The sequence below is a fragment of the Mobula birostris genome, chromosome 30, assembly GCF_030028105.1.
Source record: "Mobula birostris isolate sMobBir1 chromosome 30, sMobBir1.hap1, whole genome shotgun sequence".
Lineage (NCBI taxonomy): Eukaryota > Metazoa > Chordata > Chondrichthyes > Myliobatiformes > Myliobatidae > Mobula > Mobula birostris.
Window position 1 is genome coordinate 18243462 of NC_092399.1, and position 22397 is coordinate 18265858.

Genomic DNA, 22397 nt, shown 5'->3' on the forward strand with positions numbered 1-22397 from the left:
TTGGGCCAGTTTGTGTAATTCTTCTTTACGGGGAACAACTGTCTTCACTGAAACTGGTATGGTGAACACTCATTACACTCCCTCAATTGGAAATACTGTACATCCTTTCATACGTTGGGAGGCCAGCAATCTCCAAGGCAGCATTACATACATTTTACATTTGGAATGACAATGATATATTTCACAGGCTCATTTTGTTCATCTGGTCCAGATGCTTTAATGAAGGTCTGCTCCAACTGTGTGTTACATTAATTTACTTACAGGCAAGACCCTCATCTCACGGTTTGTCTAAATTTCTGATTCTCATTTCAATACTTTTTAACTTCCAATCTCCTATCCCTGAAAAGTGGACCTTATTGTCTAGAGAAAAAGCTGGAGTGCTTTGGCAATGCTAATGCTGTTGGCTGCTGATGTTTGTCTTTTTCACCTGGCCTTTATTCAATGATCTTATGAGTAGCGTGTGATGGACAGAATTTCACACTTGGTAAGCAAGTCAAGAGAAAAAGTAAAAACAGTGCAGGGCAAAATAATATGTTTTCATGTTACCATGAATAAATACTTCTATGGCTCTAGAATTCCCTTCCTTTTAACATTTATCAACAGTTTATAGATTCAAAGAAACCACCAGGAAAGGATTCAGGACATGGAAATAGCAGGGTAGTGCGGACAAGCTGAAGAATGCAACGTTATGTTTTTGAAAGCAAGCTGGAAGCATTCATGGAGAGGAAAGCTGTCTGCTTGTTGGGTATTGTCATGGATAATGCAGTTTCTGTCATCTGTCTACCTTAGTTAAGTACAAATACAACATATGATTGGCGCAGGTTCACTGTGATCATATTTAATTCAAGTTTGCTCAGATTTAAAGAATCATACTTTCCAAATGCAGACTTAATTGTTTCTAGTTTTCTCTTTGTCTGTGGAGAGACTTGTTCTGGAGCGAAGCTCATTGGCATCCTGACCCTCTCATACATTGACTACTATACAGGGACTTCTTCCTGCTCAATAGTCAAAAGTGCTCCAAGTGATTCAAGCAGCAACCCCACTGTCATCTTGTGGTAACTGCTGTATATGTTTTGCTAGTGATGCTCACAGTTTGAGCACGAAAGTTCAGGAGACTTAGTTCTGATGCTTCCTGTTATGAATTTACCTTCCTGGGAATCTACTTCTGTGCTTATATACAGTATAAAAACTTCCATTACAAAGAGGGCATGATAGTGCCTCTACTTTGACAAACTTTTCAAACTTCTATAGATGTGCAGAGGAGAGTACATTGACTGGTTGCATCACAGCCTGGGATAGAAACAGCAATGCCCTTGAGCAGAAAAGTTGATAAAAAGTAGTTGATACAGCTCAGTCCATCACAGGTAAAGTCTTTCCCACCTCTGAGTATACTTTCAAGGAGTGCTGCTGCAGGAAAGCAGCATCCATCATCAAGGACCCTTATCATCCAGGCTATGCTCTCTTCTCACTGCTGCCATCAGGAAGGAGGTACAGGAGCTTTAGGTATCGCACCACCATGTCTAGTATCAGCTAGTACCCCTCAACCATCAGGCTCTTGAACCAGGAGGTTCACTCAACTTCATTTACCCCAACACTGAACTGTTTCCACAACCTATGGACTCACTTTCAAGAACTCTACAAGTCATGTTTTTGACTTTATTGCTTAATTATTTATTTATTATTAATCTGTCTATTTTTCTCTTTTTTGTATTTACAGTTTGCTGCCTTTTACACATTGGTTGTTTGTGGTATTTCATAGATTCTACTGTGTTTCATTGTATTTATTGTGAATGCCCACAAGAAAATGGATCGCAGCGTAGTGTATGGCGACATATATATACTTTGGTGATAAATTTACTTTAAACTTTGAAATTTGAACTGTTTTCTGGAATATGAACCAACAATTTCAGAATCATATGGATGAGGCGTGAAGAAGATGAAAAAATCTCTTTGCTTAGATAATGTGGAGTATATCTTTGATTGAGGGAGGAGGCTATGGAGCATTCACACCAGGGCCACCAGACTAAAAAAAACAGTTACTTTCCCCAAGCAGTAAGACTGATCAGCACCTCCACCAACTAACCCATCCCTCCATGAACCCACAATGACTACTTTATCATTTCCTCTCTAGCCTTGTGCCTAGTGTCACTTTATGGACGTACATTAAATCCAAGTATTTAAGCTATCTTATGTATTTATACAGTATTTATTATATTTTTTAATATTGTGTTCATTATCCTACTGTGTTTTTGTGCTGCATCGCATCTGGAGTAACAATTATTTCATTCTCCCTTACACTTATGTACTGGAAATGACATTAAACAATATTGAATCTTGAACAGGCAAGTTCAGGGATGACATTGGTTTGTATTGACTATTAAGATTCATATTGACTCAGTCGTGTATCCTGATGAAATCAAAGAGAAATTCAGAGAGCCAGAGCTCAAAGCTGAATTTCGGATGATAGCTCTATTACTAAATTGAGAAATATACCGAGTGAATCCAATTGGCTCCTTTGGAAAAAGGCTTCAAAATGGTCTGCTAGTTAGCAATCTGAGGAGCTGTCATGACAATCAGCTGGACTACTCGGCTGGACAATTCTTCATCAACAATAGCAGAGACCAACAAAAGAAAGAGTGAGTCAGATCTCTATGATGATACTTCACATCTATTGATTTCTGACACTACACAATAAATCTTCTTACTACCCTCATTAAGCTCCTCTCAGGCAACATCTGTGTGAGAGACACCTTGAGCATAGGCTCATTCTCAAGCTTGAATCTAGGAAGTAAAATTACTGTAGCTCTCAAATTTTCAAACATTTTTGCCAAGCATCTCATGAAATGAAATGTTCCTGAAAATAATTTGTTTTCTACAGACAAGAGCGAAATAGAATTATCTCAGGCTGAGCTTTCTGGTAACATAGAGAACTAGTTCAAAACTTTCACATGCCCCCGTTTCATACTGATCTCCTTCTGACCTTCAATCATAATCCAAAGCACAAACAGCTAAGGAGTTTTTCCCAGAACGGCAATTAATATTTCCCACAGCAACAATTGCTTATCCTGCGATACTTTTCTAATTGAAAAATCTATATCTGGATGCATCAGCTAGCTTGGCAAATGAGATCTTGTCAACAGTTCGATATAGTCTTGATGGGTTCTATTTTAAGCTAAATGCAGTATTGCAAGGGACTTTGCAAAAGAAATTGCTGCTTAAGAGACTTAGGGAACAATTCAATTCCCATTTCAATTCCCATATGGCTAAGGGTAAATGCTGGAAGAAAACGTAACTCACACTCCCTGTGTGTTGTATCCTGTCAATCACTGTGCAAAATAGAATGTTGAATATGCTAATGTTATGCAATGCACATAGATATTATCAATCTTGCACAATTGCATTCACTTCTTTTTGAAATCATTCCCTGGTAATTCTGTGAGTTGGTTGAAACTAAGGGCAGGAGCCAAGCTTTTGTTCTATATTTCTGTTGACATCATGCTTCTGGAGTCCTATTGATCTGCAATACAATCCACAGGAGTTAAGGTCAGTGTAGAATACAGCTAACAGGTCCTACCTTATTCTGCAGATAAAATCTGGTCTATTAAAGCAATGAGAAATTTGGCTGGATTATGGAGATGCAATCTGGAGGTATTGAACAGTGGAAAATATTATTCTGGTTATCGCAGCACTGCCCAAAAATTGTCAAAACTGCAGGCAAAAGCCAAGCTAAAAAAAAAATTACTAGCCAGAGTTGCCCGTTTCAATTTATTGTGTTTTTTTAATTGTATATGACGGGTTGTTAAACACTGAGATTCATTTTACTTCTTAGAACCCTTAACATTTTCTAGGGTTTCCTTGGCACCTTCTGCAGGGGTGCATCGTCCTGTCACTGGACAGTGCACTGTTTTAGTCACAGACCGTCAACCTACAAATTCATTTGTATCTGGTGCAAAGAGCTGGGCACTACCTGGTTGACCTTACACAAGGTAAGGCCCATCCCTTTTATGATGCTGCGATTCTCGGTGTGTAAGGGACTTTCCAGGGTTGTGGATGGTTCAGGAGGACAAGACAAGAGAGGTGAGATCAGGAAGCGTATGGAGTGAGGATGACTCATTGATAATGGAGTCTGGGGTCGTATGGTATTAACCAGCTGGGTGTATTTAGCCCTCCAGGCCTGTATGGGGAGCAGGAGAGAGTTGGGCTCCTAGGTTTCTCCAGCACCTGAATTTGTTAACTGTTCTTTTAACGAGAATCATTAATTCCATCCCTGGTGCTTTCCGTTTAATCATGTTAAGTTTGTTTTGGACTGGCATGGGGTTTGAATGTTTTGTGATGAAGTGAACGGCCCATCAGTGTTCATTGCAGGGTCCTGGTTTTCCGAATGTTACATCCTGTGGTGTCGCTCAGTTGAACCACCGAGGTTTTGTTGGAACTCTTATCAATAAATCTTGGTCATCATCTCTTCACCGGAGTCTTGTCTTTCCTCCACCCTTGGGTTCAGTCCTTGCCCTGTGGACCATGACACTGGGGGTTTGACATTACAGATGAAGATGTCCATAATGACAGGTCGGGATGTAGGGGGTAATCAGTCGTCAGTATCAGAGTTGAGGGAATGTATTAGTCACTGGGACCTGGAACTGGGAATTGTCAGGGAAGTGGATGGGACAGTTAATAAATTCCTGCATGGGTTCTCACTGGGGTAATCAATACTGGGAGTAATTTGGTTGATTTGTAGATAAGCGGGCAGGGATAGGGGAGGGAATAGGTGCAGGTGAGTTTCACACAACCCAAGACTCCATGACCATTGATTATCAATGGGCTACCCTTACTCCAAAAACTCTGCCGTCTCACCTCTCTTGTTTGTTCTCCCTGAACCCACCACAACCCCAGAAAATCCTTTATGCACTCAGAATTCCCGCATCATACAGGGGACAGGCCTTTCCTTGTGTTGGTCAACCAGGCAATGCCCAGCTCTTTAGACACCAGATACAAATGAATTTGTATGTTGATGGTCTGTGACTAAAACTGTGCACTGTGCAGTGACTGAACGACATGCCCTATAGGAGGTGACAAGGAAATCCTAGAAAATTCTGAGGGTATGCATGTATCTAGATGATACGGAGATTGTTACCAAAGGGACAGCAGTTGTTGGGGGAGGTAGAGTGGGACCAAATTAGAGCAGCAAGTAAAGGAGTAAAGGGCCATAAGGGCCATCTCCAATGGGATCCCACCACCAAGCACATCTTTCCATTCCACCACATTCCCCACCTCACCCCCGCTTTCTGCAGGGATTGCTCCCTATGCGACTCCCTTCTCCATTTTCCCCTCCCTACTGATCTCCCTCCTGACACTTATCCTTGCAAGCAGAACAAGTGCTATGCCTGCCCCTGCACCTCCTCTCTCACTACTATTCAGGGCCCCAAACAGTCCTTCCAGGTGAGGCGGCACTTCACCTGTGAGTCTGTACTGTGTCCGGTGCTCCTGGTGTGGCCTCCTGTATACTGGCGAGACCTGACGTAGATTGGGAGACCATTTCGCCAAGAACCTATGCTCCATCCGTGAGAAAGACCAGGATTTTCCATCGGCCCTCCATTTCAACTCCACTTCCCATTCCCATCCCAACACGTCAGTCTATGGCCTCCTCTACAGCGGCGATGAGACCACAATCAGGCTGGAGGAGCAACACTTTATATTTCCTCTGGGTAGCCTCCAACCTGATGGCATGAACATCGATTTCTCAAACTTCCGGTAATTGTCCCCCCCCCCCCCCCCCGCCCTTCACTATTCCCACGTTCCCGTTTCCCTCTCCCAGCTTACCTCGTTACCTGCCCATCACCTCCCTCTTCCCTTCCCTTTCTTCCATGGTCTTCCCCATTCTCTAGCCCTTTATCTCTTTCACCAATCAAACTTCCAACTCCTTACTTCCCCCCTCCCGGTTTCACTTATCACCTGCCACCTTGCACTTCTCCCTCTCCTCCTCTCACCTTTTTGCTCTGACCTCTTCTTTTTCTCGGTCCTGATGAACAGTCCAAAGTGTGGACTGTTTACTTTTTTTCCTGTAGATGCTGCCTGGTCAGCAGAGTTCCTCCAAATTTGTGTGTGTGTGATGCTTGGATTTCCAGCATCTGCAGATTTTCTCATGTTAAAGGGAACCTACTGGAGCCAGGTCCTCTGTGTGGGGCCAGTAGCAGAGAAGAGAGACTCCCTTAGGTGTACGAAACCCTTGTCAATTTGTGAATGCTTTGATATAATACAACCTCATTTCTCTCTGCACACTTGCTGTGAATATTGCACTCTGAAATCCATAAATTTATGTGCATCTGACAAGAAAAACATCTACACAAATGTGACGCACAATGTGAAATGCACTTCCAATATCTGGAGTTTCCAATTTCAACCCAGAATCTCCATTAAAAGTCGGACTTTAAGTACAAGCACGATATTCTGCAGATGCTGAAAATCTTGAGCATCAGACACAAAATGGTGGAAGAACCCAGCAAGTCAGGCAGCATTTATGGAGGGGAATAAGCAGTCAATATTTCAGGCCAAGACCCTTCATCAGGACTGGAAAGAGAAAAAGGGCAGACAGGGTGAAACTGAAAGGGAATTTCAAGGTAAATGTCCTTGAGGTCTTGAAGCACCAATATTTTCCAGACTATAATTAGTGAAACTTGCAAAGTGCAGTCTATCGAAACAGTAATGATTAGTCAAAAAAAAAGTCTTGCCCAAGAATGGAGTTTTTCTTGCTTATGCATGTTCAAAACTATTCTTATTTTGGGATCCAATCTTTAGAGAATCTATTTCCAGGTTAAAAGCAGAAAAGCCTTTATAACTACTTGAACAACATCCTTGAAAAGAATACTGCTCACTATAGCAGTGTGAAATTCTGGGCCTTCAAACTTCTCGTAGACTCTCTGAAGGTTATCACAACTGCTTTATGAAGGATTTATGACCTGAAGCAAATGAATTGTGTCTGCCCAAGTTCATTTGCAATTTGACACATATCTATCAATTGGATGCCTGAGCCTGGAGATCAGATTATAGTTTTAATTTTGAACAGACGTAAGGTTAAGGCAGTAAAGCTGTGGGGGGATTTACTTTGACTTGAGATCTATTATTGTAGGAACTGAGTTGATAGACCTTAGCACTTAGCTCTAATCCAGACAGTACTTTTCATAGTGATAACCCCATCACCTCCTGCATTTAACTTGCAGGATTTGATAAAGTACAATAAATAACTGAGTTCTTCAGTATAGTAACTGAAGTGCTTGAGTTAAATATAATCTATCTCACCTCTTGCTCAGTCGATTGAATTCAGAATAAAATCTAAAACAGGACTTTAACTATTATTATTTTAACGTCAGGATGCATTTGCCATGCTGATACAAAGGAGCAGTATTACTGCTCTGAAATACTTCTGGGAAGAATGAATTTTCAGAAAACACTTCTTCCACTAATCTAAATACTAAATGATACTGAATCGAAGAGAGAATCTTCTGTCCTTGGAAGACGAGTGGTAATTTTCTTCCATTGCATCAAGGGAAGTCACAGTGCAAAGTTCTTGACCTGTGACCCTCCCAACATTCTTGAAACACAACTCTGGCTGAATAAGATGGCAGAAAGAACCCCAAGTAAATATCCCTATTTTAACGCAATAGGAAATCAAAAGACTGATGAATTATGTCAGGGAAGATCTGCACTATCAAGAAGTCATAGAGGAATACAGTATGGAAACAGACTCTTTGGCCCAACTCGTCAATTCCAACCAAGGTGCCCGCACAGCTAGTTCCAGTTGCCAGCCTTAGCCCCATATCCAGATAAACCCCACCTATCCATGTACCTATCCAAGTGCGATTTGAATGCTGTTTATTGTACCTACCTCAGCCACTTTCTCTGACAGCTCAAACCATATCCCTTGTATGAAGAACTTGGCCCTTGGATCCCTTTTAAATTTTTCACCTTTATGTAGTTTATTTATTTATTGAGATACAATAGGCCCTTCCAGCCATTTGACCCATGCCACCGAGCAATCCCCTGACTTAACCCTAGCCTAATCACAGGACAATTTACAATGACCAATCAACCTCCAACCAGCGGTACATCCTTGGACTATGGGAGGAAACTAGAGCACCCAGAGGAAATCAGAGCACCCAGAGGAAACCCACATGGTCACGCGGAGAACGTGCGAACGCCTTACAGGAAGTGGCGGGAATTGAACCAGGGTTGCCTGTACTGTAAAGCATTGTGCTAACCACTGCTCTATCATCCCATTATGTCTGGATGCATATTTACAAGTCATTTCAGCAAAATGTTGAATAGAAACCCTTGTAGCTTATTTGAACTCTATCTAAATAGGGAAAAGTAAACACTGTTTCTGTAGTCTCTGCATTATTTTCTGATACAAAGAGCTCAAAATGAGTTGGGAAGATGAGTCTGTGGAAATGAATAGGCTGGATTCACTTCATTTAAAAATGGTTGTCCAGTATCCTTGCTAACAGTACTTACATGCACTAGGTTTAATAGCACTGACACTTGTAGTAGGCATCATGGGTGCTGATATAGAAAATACAGACAAGCAGTCATCATCCTGTGAGCAACCAGCTTGGATGGCACGTAAGTAGCTGTGGCTTCGCATGCGAAAGCAACCAGGCAGGTCGAGAGCCTCCACAGCCTGCGATTCCACTTCACCAAAGACTGACTCACACACCACTTCAAATGGCCTGTTCAAATCAGCATTATCAACCTGTTGTGAAGCGAATACATTCCAATTAATGCAAGCAAATTTGTTCCACATTATCTTGTTAAACTTTTAACAATGCTTAATGCATCAAAGCTGGAAATAGTTCTTCTTAAGCCAGGAAATTGTCTGCATAAAATGCACTTTAGTACCCACTGCCAATCCTCATGAACTGTTTCTCCACTCCAACACTTCTCAGGTTAAAGTTCCCAGTCATAGTTGGTGATGTGCAGTTACTGGAATAGTGGATTACACACAAACATTGTATCTCTAAAATCAGGGTTTAAGTCCATTTCTGACTAACGATCTAGAGTCTGTTGGTTGTACAATTTCTATGAAACCATAGAACCTCCAGGAAATATGCTCCAGGATGCAGTTTAATTACAAAGCTTATGTGAGAGCCTACGAGAGGAATTGCATGAGATTTCAGAAAAGGTGATTTGGAGGTGATAGAACTACTCTGCTGAGAAATGGGCCAAGGGACAAATTTGAACAGCCTCCACATGCGCTCTGAAGGCTGATTTATACCTGTGTGTACTAGCTTACGCCGTAGCCTATGCAAGTGGGCTACGCCGTAGTGAGCATTTATACCTGTGCGTTGGTGTGTCTGCAATTCACTGCCAAAACGCTAGTTGGCGGTGGGGTTTCTGTGCCACTGTGTTGAGTTTCTTCATGTTGAAACTCAACACGAAGAAACTCAAACTTCAAACAATGGCGACTGAAACTGAAGGAGGGTGAATTTTCTGTGCTTGTCTGGGCACTGAGAGACATGGACGAGGAAATGCATTTCAAATATTTTCGGATGTCGGCGGGTAGATTTGACGATTTGGTTCATCGTCTCCAACCATTTATTTCGCATCAGTGTACGCATAGTATACTCAGAGACTGGCAATCACCATTCGAGTTTTAGCTTCAGGTGGAAGACAACAGGCTGTAGGAGCTAGCTACAAACTGGCGTCAAGCACAGGGTCCTCTATAAGTTCGGAAGTCTGTAAAGCTTTATGGAAAGCATTGCAGCCAGAGTTCCTTCCCTGCCCTTCAGTCGCCCAATGGGAAGCTATTGCAGCGTAGGAGGAAATGTGATGCTACCAAGCGGACCAATCACAGTTGTTGCGGTCTGCGTCACCACAACACGTAGTTACATTTTGGGAGAGGTGCGCGTTAGGCTACGGTGTAGGGTTCGGCGTAGAGTACAGCTTAGGGTACACGGCTACGGCATACATTTGACGCACAAGTATAAATCAGCCTTAAGGATACCTCATGTAACCCAAGCACAATGATGAGGAAATCTAAGGTATGAGGAGAGTCACCAAGTGCTGACATACCCCCTAGTCACTTTCTTGTATTTACTGCAGTAATGTCCACGCAGGTGCTTTATGTTTCCTTTAATCTGAGACAAAGCGTAATGTTGAGATTAGGTGCCCAAATGTTCTGGTCAAAGTTTTTTTTTCCATGATATATATTTTGTAAGGTTGCCAGAATCTAAAGAGAAAAATGTCTATGTATGCCCTTTCAACAGAGCTCCTGCCCTTCTTCTGGTGCTCCAAAGTTAAGATTTATTATCTAGTACTAGTTCAAGCATTAGCATTGCTTTACTTGAATGTTTATCCTTATACTAACTGCTTCAGAAAAATCTGACTAGATTTAGTTTAGGCACTAACCTGGGGGTCCATGGACCCCTTGCTTAATGGTATTGGTCCATGGCATAAAAAAGGTTGGAAACTCTTCATTTAGGGTGACATTGTGTGTGAAATCAACACACGTTTTTATATCTAACAACAAAAAATTTATTTCTTGAGGACAACGGCATAATTTGTGAAACTACCAGTCAGCTATTATCTTCCTCCAATCTTGGACAGCCACAAAGATGTAATATTATTGGGGAGATTCAGTCAACTACAATATGACCTTTACTTCTGCAGCAAATTCATGAAGATACCTGGCTTTACATAGATTTAACTGCTCAACAATTACAATGTCAAATCCAGCCTATTTTGAGTCCCTGACTACAGTGAAGCCCTCACAAAATAGAAGTTTACAAGAAATAAAATAGCCAATGTATACTGTGGAGGTTTTGTGAGACATGGATTAAAGGCACTTTTATCCCAGAAGAAATTTCCTTCAACACTGGTGTGACGAGAATACACATAGATTAAGATGTTAGCTGTCCTGTGCTGGCACCAGTGGGATCAACAGTTGGTCTGCCACCTGTCTTCAGGAGAAAGAGAGATAAGGAAAACAATGGAGCAGCATTTGGAGATGTTAATGAAGGGACGGGAGAGTTTAACGGAAGGAGAGCTGTCAAGATCGGCTCCCCCTTTGAACCCTGAACTATTTGAAGTGATGGACAGGCGATACCCCAGCAGGGGGATAAAAAGGGACAGGTTCACTAAGGCAAGACAGACACGACACCACGAGGTAACGAGACCCTGGAAGCGGTGCGTCTCCCATAAGTCGGTGGGAAGTTTTGGAGGGCTGGTCGCGGGACCAAGCCATAGACGCACAGAGTGGAAAGGCACGATCAGCGGGAACCTGGTGTGTGGGTCCGCCCTTGCCTGGGTGCCAGGTTCACCGCAGAGAAACGATCGTATCTGGAAACGGAGGGGTCACGGTCGGTGACCTCAGAAGACATCACAAAGGGTTCGCCCGAAAGCTGACTGCAAAGAATATCGAAGGTCTGTGTGGAAGCCGTTTGAATATTCATTCGTTTTGCTCTCTCTCTCCTTCCCCCCACTGTCCATCTCCCACGGCAGTGATTACTACGAACTGAACCGAATTCAATTGAACTGAACTTTGCGTCACTTTGAAACTGGTCATTTACCCCTAGATGACGATAGAGCTTGATTGATCCTGTTATCCTAATTCTGTGTACATGTGCGTTTATCATTGCTGAACTGTTGCATTTATTATCCTTTTGATTAGAGTACTGTGTTCCTTGTTTCTTTAATAAAACTTTCTTAGTTCTAGTAATCCAGACTCCAACTGAGTGATCCATTTCTGCTGGTTTGGCAACCCAGTTACAGGGTACGTAACATAAGTGGGGTTCTCGTCCGCGATTTTGAATGCTAAATTTGGGACGGAGTAAATTGATTGGGTTAAAATTCCCGAAAGAAAGAAAAGACAAACAGCAGAAATGGAGGTTGAGGAATTTATAAAGGCGCCGACCTTGGAGGCATTAGAGGATGCCAGGAAAGCGGAATTGGCAGCTGTGGCCAAACGGTTGAATCTTGCTAAGGGGAAGTCGACAATGAGGAGAGAGGAGATACACAGAGCTATCGTAGAGCACTATGTATCTAAAGGTGTGTTTCCCCAAGGGGAGCTGGAGGTGGTGTCTATTGAAAAACCTGCTGGAGACACGGTACAGGTGCAGCTTGAAAAACTGAGACTCGAGCACGAGTTCCGGGTACGGCAGTTAGAACACGAAGAGAAGCAGTAAGAAAGGCAGGAGAAAGAGAGAGAGTTAGAAAGGCAGGAGAGAGAGAGAGAGAGAGAGAGAGACAGTTGGAGCGAGAGGAGAAACAGAGGGAAAGGGAATTCGAGCTGGAGAAGTTAAAGATAAGGGCAGAGCTGGGGCCCGTGCCGAACCAAGGTGGAGGGTTCCGGGCGACCCAGGAGGTTAGGCTGGTTCCCCATTTGACGATACCAACGTGGATCAGTACTTTCTCCATTTCGAAAAAGTTGCTACAAGTCAGGACTGGCCGAGGGATAAGTGGGCTGTTTTGCTTCAGAGTGTACTGAAAGGGAAAGCCCAACAAGCTTACTCAGCTTTGTCCGCGGAAGATGCCCAGAGGTATGAGGTGGTGAAAGAGGCCATCCTCAGGATTTATGAGTTGGTCCCGGAGGTATACCGGCAGAGATTCCGGAATGCGAGAAAGCAATGGGACCGCACGTATTTAGAGTTTGCCTGTGAGATGCAGACATATTGTGAACGTTGGTGCGCCTCGAAGGGGGTAGAGGGGGATTATGACAGACTGCTACAGCTGATCCTGATTGAGCAGTTTAAAGGTTGTGTCCCTGAGGGTATGAGACCCTACCTAGATGAGAAAGAGGCAGCCACGTTAGCCGCAACTGCTAAGTTAGCGGATGAGTATGCGTTGACGCATAAAATTAAGTTTGCCCCGAGTAAAGGCTACCAGAAGGGTAGTCAGGATGGTGGGGAGAGTCCACCGGAAAAGTCAGAAAGTAAGCCGGGGACTAGTGAGAAGGATAAGGTAGACCGGGAGCAGTCTGGTAGGAAGTCTCCTGGGGTCGTCTGTTATAATTGTGGGAAAGTCGGACACTTTGCGTCCAGGTGCTTTGCCCCAAAGAAGGAGACGGGAAAAGGAAAAACGGCGATTTTGACTGGCTGTATCGAGCTGGTAAACGAACCGCTAGGAGAGGAAACGTCTGTCAAAGTTCAGGAGGGGCGCGAGAGGTTTATCTCGGCCGGATTGGTGTCAGTGAAGGAGGGGTTAAAACCAGTTCCAGTGCGGATCTGGAGAGACACGGGAGCGTGTCAGTCATTGATATTGAAGAGTGTATTAGATTTTAGCTCAGAGACCCAGACTGGGGAGGTCAAGGTGAAAGGTATTGTGGGAGGGACAGAGGCAGTCCCTTTGCACCAGATACACCTACAAAGCAACCTGGTCTCTGGACTAGTCACGATCGGGGTGAGGCCCGAATTACCGATGAAAGGCGTGGAAGTCTTGCTCGGTAATGACCTCGCCGGGGGAATCGTGTTCCCAGCCGTGAAATTAACAGGTCAGCCTGCCAGCATTCAGGTCCCGCCAATGGACTCACAGGTTCATCACGAGACTGCGGTAGTAAATTTAGCTGAGACGTTTCTGCCAGCCTTGTACGAGAAGGGGGTAGAAAGTGAAAAGAAGGAGTGTAGTGAAACAAGAGGTAGTGAGGGAGCTGAGACAGACGTAGCATTAGCCAGGGAAGAATTTGTGCAGGCGCAGGAGCGAGACGAGGGGCTGATGGTTTTGGCGGAGACAGCTCTCTCTGACGCAGAATTAAAAAGGGAACCAGTAGGCTATTGTGTGGAGGAGGAAGTGCTAAGGAAGAAAGGGAGACCAAGTACCGTACCCGCAGATGGGGAATGAGGGATGGTGCAAAAGAGTTATGGGGATGAGATTTTTAACCTGGCCCACAAGGTACCCCTCGGTGGACATTTTGTGGTGCTGGAGGAAACAGTTGGTGGAATCATGAAAGAGGTTTACCAGCTGCACAGGAGGAAGAACATTATTGATTATGGCAGACGCGAACTGAGACGGTCACAGGCTTTTGATATGCTAACAAACCTAGTCGGTGTTAGCGCGGAAATCAATGAAGCTAGGGTCCCCCTAATAAGAGAAAAAGACCATTTTGAAAAGATGAGTATGGTATCGACCAGATGGGAGAAGGCTATTGTTTTGGCCAGCTCTGCTGATAAGGTCTCTCCCTTAATCCCCGAACAAAGCGACTCTTTAGGAGAAGTAATTAAATGACTCGCACACGTGTGTTTGATTGTCCCGAGGCGATGCAAAGAACTGGGATGCTGGGTGGTGTTTGTTACTCCAAGTCAGCCCAGTGAGCAATATCCCTATAGAATGAGTAATTCAGTGACGAAAGGGCTGACGAACACAGAGGTGTGTATTGGCGATGTAATACGGCTGTCTGAAGCCAGCTTGATAGTGAACCTTGAAAAAAATGAGTTCGGCCACAAAAAGGTCACTTATCTGGGAATTGTGGTGACACAGGGGCAGCTGGCAGCGATGCAAGCTAAAGTGCGGGCTATCTCTGACATCCCAACCTGACAGACAAGAGGGCCCTCAGAAGGCTCTTGGAGATGGTGGAGTACTGTAGGAAGTTTTGCAATAACTCTGCGGTTACTACCCCTCCCCCTCCTACTAAGCCCTTGCGAGAGAAAACTAAGTCGGAATGGGACGACTCTTGTTATTGTGGTCTGGGACAAAACCCAATGAGAGGTTACATTGATCGCAATTCATCAGTGTTTTTGGCCACTATGAAGTTTGCTAAGTTGGAGCCTGGTCTAAGGGATTATTAATAACACATATAAAAGGAACAGAAAATGTGATGGCTGACTGTCTGTCAGGTGTTGACAACTTCAAATTCGCTGTATTAGCCAAATAGTTGATAAAGATGTATATTTGTGTGTATCAAATATTGTATTCATGTTTGTAATTTTTACCCCAGTAAAAATCCTTAAAGGTGGGAGGTGTGACGAGAATACACTTAGATTAAGGTGTTAGCTGTCCTGTGCTGGCACCAGTGGGATCAGCAGTTGGTCTGCCACCTATCTTCAGGAGAAAGAGAGATAAGGAAAACAATGGAGCAGCATTTGGAGATGTTAATGAAGGGACGGGAGAGAGTTTAACGGAAGGAGAGAGCTGTCAAGATCGGCTCCCCCTTTGAACCCTGAACTGTTTGAAGTGATGGACAGGTGATACCCCAGCAGGGGGATAAAAAGGGACAGGTTCGCTAAGGCAAGACAGACACGACACCACGAGGTAACGAGACCCTGGAAGCGGTGCGCCTCCCATAAGTCGGTGGGAAGTTTCGGAGGGCTGGTCGCGGGACCAAGCCATAGACGCACAGAGTGGAAAGGCACGATCGGCGGGAACCTGGTGTGTGTGTCCGCCCTTGCCTGGGTGCCAGGTTCACCGCAGAGAAACGATCGTATCTGGAAATGGAGGGGTCACGGTCGGTGACCTCAGAAGACATCACAAAGGGCTCGCCCGAAAGCTGACTGCGAAGAATATCGAAGGTCTGTGTGGAAGCCGTTTAAATATTCATTCGTTTTGCTCTCTCTCTCTCCTTCCCCCCACTGTCCATCTCCCACGGCAGTGATTACTGCGAACCGAACTGAATTCAATTGAACTGAACTTTGCGTCACTTTGAAACTGGTCATTTACCCCTAGACGACGATAGAGCTTGATTGATCCTGTTATCCTAATTCTGTGTACATGTGTGTTTATCATTGCTGAACTGTTGCATTTATTATCCTTTTGATTAGAGTACTGTGTTGCTTGTTTCTTTAATAAAACTTCCTTAGTTCTAGTAATCCAGACTCCAACTGAGTGATCCATTTCTGCTGGTTTGGCAACCCAGTTACGGGGTACGTAACATAAACTGGAAATCCATCCACCGAGATTGGTTGAGTTGTTGAGTCTTTGTGATTTAACCACTATGTTGAACTCCTGTTAAATACAGCTAACTGGTTCATAGGTAAGTGTTGTACAGCTTGACCGAGAACCTTGCAAACTGAGGAGTTCACTGGATTGTCCTAAATGTTGTAGAGGTGGCAATAATAGTATAACTAATCATTTCCAAGCTTGTGCTGAAGTCCTTAAGCCTTGGCTGCAGTGTTCGTTTTTTGATGGATGGTTGAAATACAAACAGTTCCTGGAACATCCCGAGCCTTTCAAAGAGAACCCACAATTAGAGATCCTTTTGCAACAAAGACTAATAAGCCTTAGTCAAGATTCATTGGATGTAGCTGACAATGCAAGCCCCTCCAAAAAAAAATTCTGACTATATACGTCACACAAAAATTAGATGTATCTTCTTTCACGCTACTTTTTGCTCCGCCTCATAAACCTGACCTGCACCAGAAGCACGATCTGGAAGGCAAATTTAAGGAAAGCAAAATGAAGGCATTGTTGTTGCTGCTTTGTTAATCACTTGACAAAAATATATTAACTGGGCTCAGCATGAATGCATTCATTGTTATAGTACTGAGATAATAAGTGTTCTTTCTTCCACAGATCAAATTTAACAGTCACACACATAACTAACTGAAAAATGGACCTAATATTACTAGCTGTATGCTGTTCTTAATGTAAAAGGCATCATTAATTCCAATCATTCCAGCACTTCTGCATTAGAAACAGAGAAAAAAGTACAGAACTGGGAAGAGTCCAAATCATTTTCTTCCTTGTATCAAGTGATCCTTTCCTGGAATGAATAGGTGAATAATTCTTCAGCAATAAGGAGCAACGCCTTACTGTTTGAAATGTATATGTAACTCTATGAGCTGGAAAAGGAGCAATATTAACTCTGAATTCATCACAGTGTAGATTAAAGTACAAAAATATTCCATTACTCCTCCCCCATGAAAATATTCAGCTCTTCATAACTGTTACGTTTCCCCAGGCAATATTCTTCCAGTTAGAAATAATAGAAAATATTTTTTCTATTATTTCTAACTGAGGTATGCAGCATTAATTGCATTTGTCCCAGCAAATGTCGTTTAACTTGAGCAACTGTGATGGTATGTACCAATTCATCATAACTGAAATGTCTCACAGGGGGAAAAGTGCAGCTGCATTGCACTAGACTACAGATGGTAATGGGATGAACAATCACTTCATTTGTTCTGAGAATCAAATGAAGCAATTGTTCATCCCATTACCACCTGTATTCAAATCATAGATGGAGTCCACTTCTCTAATAAGTTATCATGGGAATTTGAAATCTAACCTAAATAATCAGAGGGGATCTTACTCAATACCTCAACAGGAACACCACACATACACTGGCAATCTAGACTAGCTTCAAACTTACAACCCTTATGTTATGTTATGCAGCTTCAAAACATTAAGCTAATTTAAAGGAAGACACAGGAGTCCGAAATGTGAGTCCAAATTTGTGTTTACTTTATGTGAAGCATGCGCACTTATCACACGATAGTGCGATGATGTTTGCAATTCATGTGAGACCATAAGACCATAAGACAAAGGAGCAGAAGTCAGCCATTTGGCCCATCGAGTCTGCTCCACCATTTTATAATGAGCTGATCCATTCTCCCACTTAGTCCCACTCCCACGCCTTCTCACCATAACCTTTGATGCCCTGGCTACTCAGATACCTATCAATCTCTGCCTTAAATACACCCAATGACTTGGCCTCCACTGCCCCATGGCAACAAATTCCATAGATTCACCAACCTCTGGCCAAAAAACTTTCTTTGCATCTCTAGTCTGAATGGGCACCCTTCAATCCTTAAGTCATGCCCTCTCGTACTAGACTCCCCCATCATGGGAAACAACTTTGCCACATCCACTCTGTCCATGCCTTTCAACATTCGAAATGTTTCTATGAGGTCTCCCCTCATTCTTCTAAACTCCAAGGAATACAGTCCAAGAGCAGACAAACGTTCCTCATATGTTAACCCTCTCATTCCCAGAATCATTCCAGTGAATCTTCTCTGTACCCTCTGCAACGTCAGCACATCCTTTCTTAAATAAGGAGACCAAAACTGCCCACAGTACTCCAAGTGAGGTCTCACCAGCGCCTTATAGGGCCTCAACATCACATCCCTGCTCCTATACTCTATTCCTCTAAAAATGAATGCCAACATTGCATTCGCCTTCTTCACTACTGACTCAACCTGGAGGTTAACCTTAAGGGTATCCTGTACAAAGATTCTCAAGTCCCGTTGCATCTCAGAACTTTGAATTCTTTCCCCATTTAAATAATAGTCTGCCCATTTATTTCTTCTGTCAAAGTGCATAACCATACACTTCCCAATATTGTACTTCATTTGCCACTTCTCTGTCCATTCTTCCAATCTATCCAAGTCTCTCTGTAGACTCTCCGTTTCCTCAGCACTACCGGCCCCTCCACCTATCTTCGTATTGTCAGCAAACTTAGCCACAAAGCCATCTATTCCATAATCCAAATCATTGATGTACAATGTAAGAAGAAGCGGCCCCCACACGGACCCCTGTGGAACACCACTGGTAACCAGCAGCCAACCAGAATAGGATCCCTTTATTCCCACTCTCTGTTTCCTGCCAATCAGCCAACACTCTATCCACGTATGTAACTTTCCTGTAATTCCATGGGCTCTTATCTTGTTAAGTAGCCTCATGTGGCACTTTGTCAAAGGCCTTCTGAAAATCCAAATATACAACATCCACTGCATCTCCCTTGTCTAGCCTACTGGTAATTTCCTCAAAAAATTGTAATAGGTTTGTCAGGCAGGATTTTCCTTTAAGGAATCCATGCTGAGTTCTGCCTATCTTGTCATATGCCTCCAGGTACTCTGTAACCTCATCCTTGACAATTGACTCCAACAACTTCCCAACCACCGATGTCAAGCTAACAGGTCTATAATTTTCTTTTTGCTTCCTTGCCCCCTTCTTAAATAGCGGAGTACATTTGCAATCTTCCAGTCCTCCGGAACCATGCCAGAATCTATCGACTTTTGAAAGATCATCGCTAATGCCTCCGCAATCTCCACTTCTACTTCCTTCAGAACATCCGGGTGCATTCCATCTGGTCCGGGAGATTTATCCAACTTTAGACTATTCAGCTTCCTGAGTACTTTCTCTGTTGTAATTGTGACTGCGCACACTTCTCTTCCCTGCCACCCTTGAGAATCCGGTATACTGCCGATGTCTTCCTCAGTGAAGACTGATGCAAAATACTCGTTCAATTCCTCTGCCATCTCCTTATCTCCCATTACAATTTCTCCAGCATCATTTTCTATTGGTCCTATATCTACTCTCACCCGTCTTTTACTCTTTATATACTTGAAAAAGCTTTTAGTATCTTCTTTGATATTATTTGCTAGCTTCCTTTCATAGTTAATCCTTTCCCTCTTAATGACCTTCTTAGTTTCCTTTTGTAAGGTTTTAAAAACTTCCCAATCCTCTGTCTTCCCACTAATTTTTGCTTCCTTGTATGCCCTCTCCTTTCTTTAACTTTGGCTTTGACTTCTCTTGTCAACCACAGTTGCATCCTTTTTCCATTTGAAAATTTTTTCTTTTCTGGAATATACCTGTCTTGCACCTTCCTCACTTCTCGCATAAACTCCAGCCACTGCTGCTGTGCCATCTTTCCCGCCAGTGTCCCTTTCCAGTCAACTTTGGCCAGTTCCTCCCTCATGCCACTGTAATTTCCTTTACTCCACTGACATACCAACACATCAGATTTCGTCTTCTCTTTTTCAAATTTCACAGTGAACTCAATCATGTTATGATCACTGTCTCCTAAGGGTTCCTTTACCTCAATCTCTCTAATCACCTCTGGTTTATTACACAATACCCAATCCAGTACAGCCAATCCCGTAGTGGGCTCAACAACAAGCTGTTCTAAAAAGCCATCTCACAGACATTCTACAAATTCTCTCTCTTGAGATCCAGTGCCGACCTGATTTTCCCAATCCACTCACATTTTAAAATCCCCCACAATTATCATAACACTGCCCTTCTGACAAGCCTTTTCTATTTCCTGTTGTAATTTGTAGTCCACATCCCTGCAGCTGTTTGGAGGCCTATGAATAACTGCCATCAGGGTCCTTTTACCCCTGTGATTTCTTAGCTCAACTCATAAAGATTCTGCACCTTCCGATCCTATATCACCTCTTTCTAATGATTTAATATCATTTCTTACCAATAAAGCCACGCCTCCCCCTCTGCCTACCTTCTTATCCTTCTGATACACCGTGTATCCTTGGATGTTCAGCTCTCAGAGACATGCATCCTTTAGCCACGTCTCAGTGATGGCCACAATATCATACCTGCCAATCTGTAGCTGTACGACAAGATCATCCACCCTATTCCTTATGCTGCGTGCATTTAAATATAACACCTTAAGACCAGTATTTGGTACTTTTCGCTTTGATTTCACTGCAACTTTATTGCACTGCAACTCATCCCAATGGCTACAAATTTGCCCCATCACCTGCCTGTCTTTCCTGATATCTGCTCACTATCTTAGATTTATTTCTGTTTTCCCCTTCCTCCGCTCTGTCATTCCGCTTCCCATCCCCCTGCCAAATTAGTTTAAACCCTCTCTAACAGCTCTATTAAACTTTCCCGCCAGGATATTGATCCCCTTCGGGTTCAGGTGTAACCTGTCCTTTTTGAACAGGTCCTACTTCCCCCAGAAGAGATCCCAATTATCCAAGAATCTGAAGCCCTGCCTCCTGCACCAGTCTCTCAGCCACGCATTCATCTGCCTGATCCTACTATTCTTGCCCTTGCTAGCATTTGGCACAGGTAGCAATCCCGAGATTACTACCCTGGAGGTCCTGCTTTTCAGCCTCCGTCCTAACTCCTGGAAATCTCTCTTCAGGACCTCCTCCTTTGTCCTATCTATGTCATTGGTACCAACATGTACCAAGACAACTGGCTGCTCACCCTCCCCCTTCAGAATATTCAGGACCCGATCCGAGACATCCCGTACCCTAGCACCTGGGAGGCAACACACCATGCGGGTATCTCTATCAGGCTCACAGAATCTCCCGTCCATTCCCCTGACTATGGAATCCCCTATGACTACCACATTCCTCTTCTCCCTCCTTCTCTCCTGCACAACAGCGCCAGGCTCAGTGCCAGAGACCCGGTCACCGTGGATGTCCCCTGTCAGGTCATCCCCCTCAACAGCATCCAGAACAAGATATTTGTACTTTCATATATAACCACAATAAATTATATATAACAAATAATGCTTAATCAATATATTTACAACATTACCCAAATATTATTGAGATAATAAATACATAACACTCCTTCCTGCTTAGCTATAAATTCCAATTCAATGTAGAATGCATCTCAACTATATACACAGTTATTATATAATGCAACTACTATAATAAGACATCAGCCACATAGTAAATTTTAAATTGGTTCAATCAGGCCTAAAGATTTAATCGCTGTGGAGGATTTCTTACCCTTGTGAGATAACATCTTTCCTGTCAAGGAAGGTCACTGCTTGGCGGATGCAACATGCGCCTGCGAAAATGATCTCAGCTTCTGGGGCCTCATCCATGGTGGCTGTAGAATGTTGATACTGAGACAGCAGGAAGTGGTCCTGACAGCTCTGGACACCTTTCTTCTCCGTCCTTTTACTTCTTCTAGTTTGCGCATCTTGATCTTGGGAAGGTGCATTTAGTTCACTGGAGTATTCTTATTAATCTTTCAATTGCTGCCTTTATAACCTGATCTCTCCTCTTGGTTTCCTCATCCACAATATCATCTGACAAATTCGCTGTTTTCATACCTCCAGTGACTCCTTTCATTTTGAATTTCCTTCATCCAGCTGGGCTTTGGTCTTTGCATTTACTTTTACAAGCTGCCTTTTGTTTCCAACTTGAACTTCATGCAATATTCTTAATGCACAAAGGGTAGATTCTGGTTCTTTTTATGCACAAAAGCCGAAGGCTTGCAAATTTCCTGAAGCTCCTTGAACTCCCGTCCAGCTTAAAACCAAACCACGTTCTGCAAGGACCTGCCTGATTAACGTATCAGAAGCTGTCTCGGATATGCTGCCTACAAAAACTTCTGTAGTCGGACCAATGCTTTTGTCACTTTCATGCTTCCACTGAGCAGCATGGTCCTTCCTTGGTCCAATATGCTTTCCAACCAGAGGCACAGAGGGTAGCACCAACACCTGCCTGTCCTCTGTTGGGCAGCGGTTTGCTGTACTTCATGGAGACAGTTGTGGCATCATCCAGTACCTTTCATAATTCACTTTCAGTTGACTCTATTGCAGAAGATGTGGCATGCTAATGGTAGATGGATCTCCAATCAAGTTGTAGTTGTAGTCATAATGCTGGTCCTCTTGTTTTTGCCACATACAAGCTCAATGTGGCATGTTGGTTGTTGTATTTCACTGTTATAAATGTCATTCCCACAGGAGATATCTTTTACATTGAACATAGAAT

General features: G+C 43.3%; 1 protein-coding gene across 1 annotated transcript in view; it reads right to left on the minus strand.

Annotated features, from left to right (window-relative positions):
• LOC140190534 (disks large-associated protein 2-like) overlaps positions 1–22397 on the minus strand; it is a 148166-nt gene that overhangs the window by 21609 nt on the left and 104160 nt on the right. Inside the window, exon 5 of the mRNA XM_072247190.1 lies at positions 8506–8743. Within this exon, the coding sequence (XP_072103291.1) occupies positions 8506–8743 (238 nt within the window). The remainder of the gene's footprint in view (positions 1–8505; positions 8744–22397) is intronic.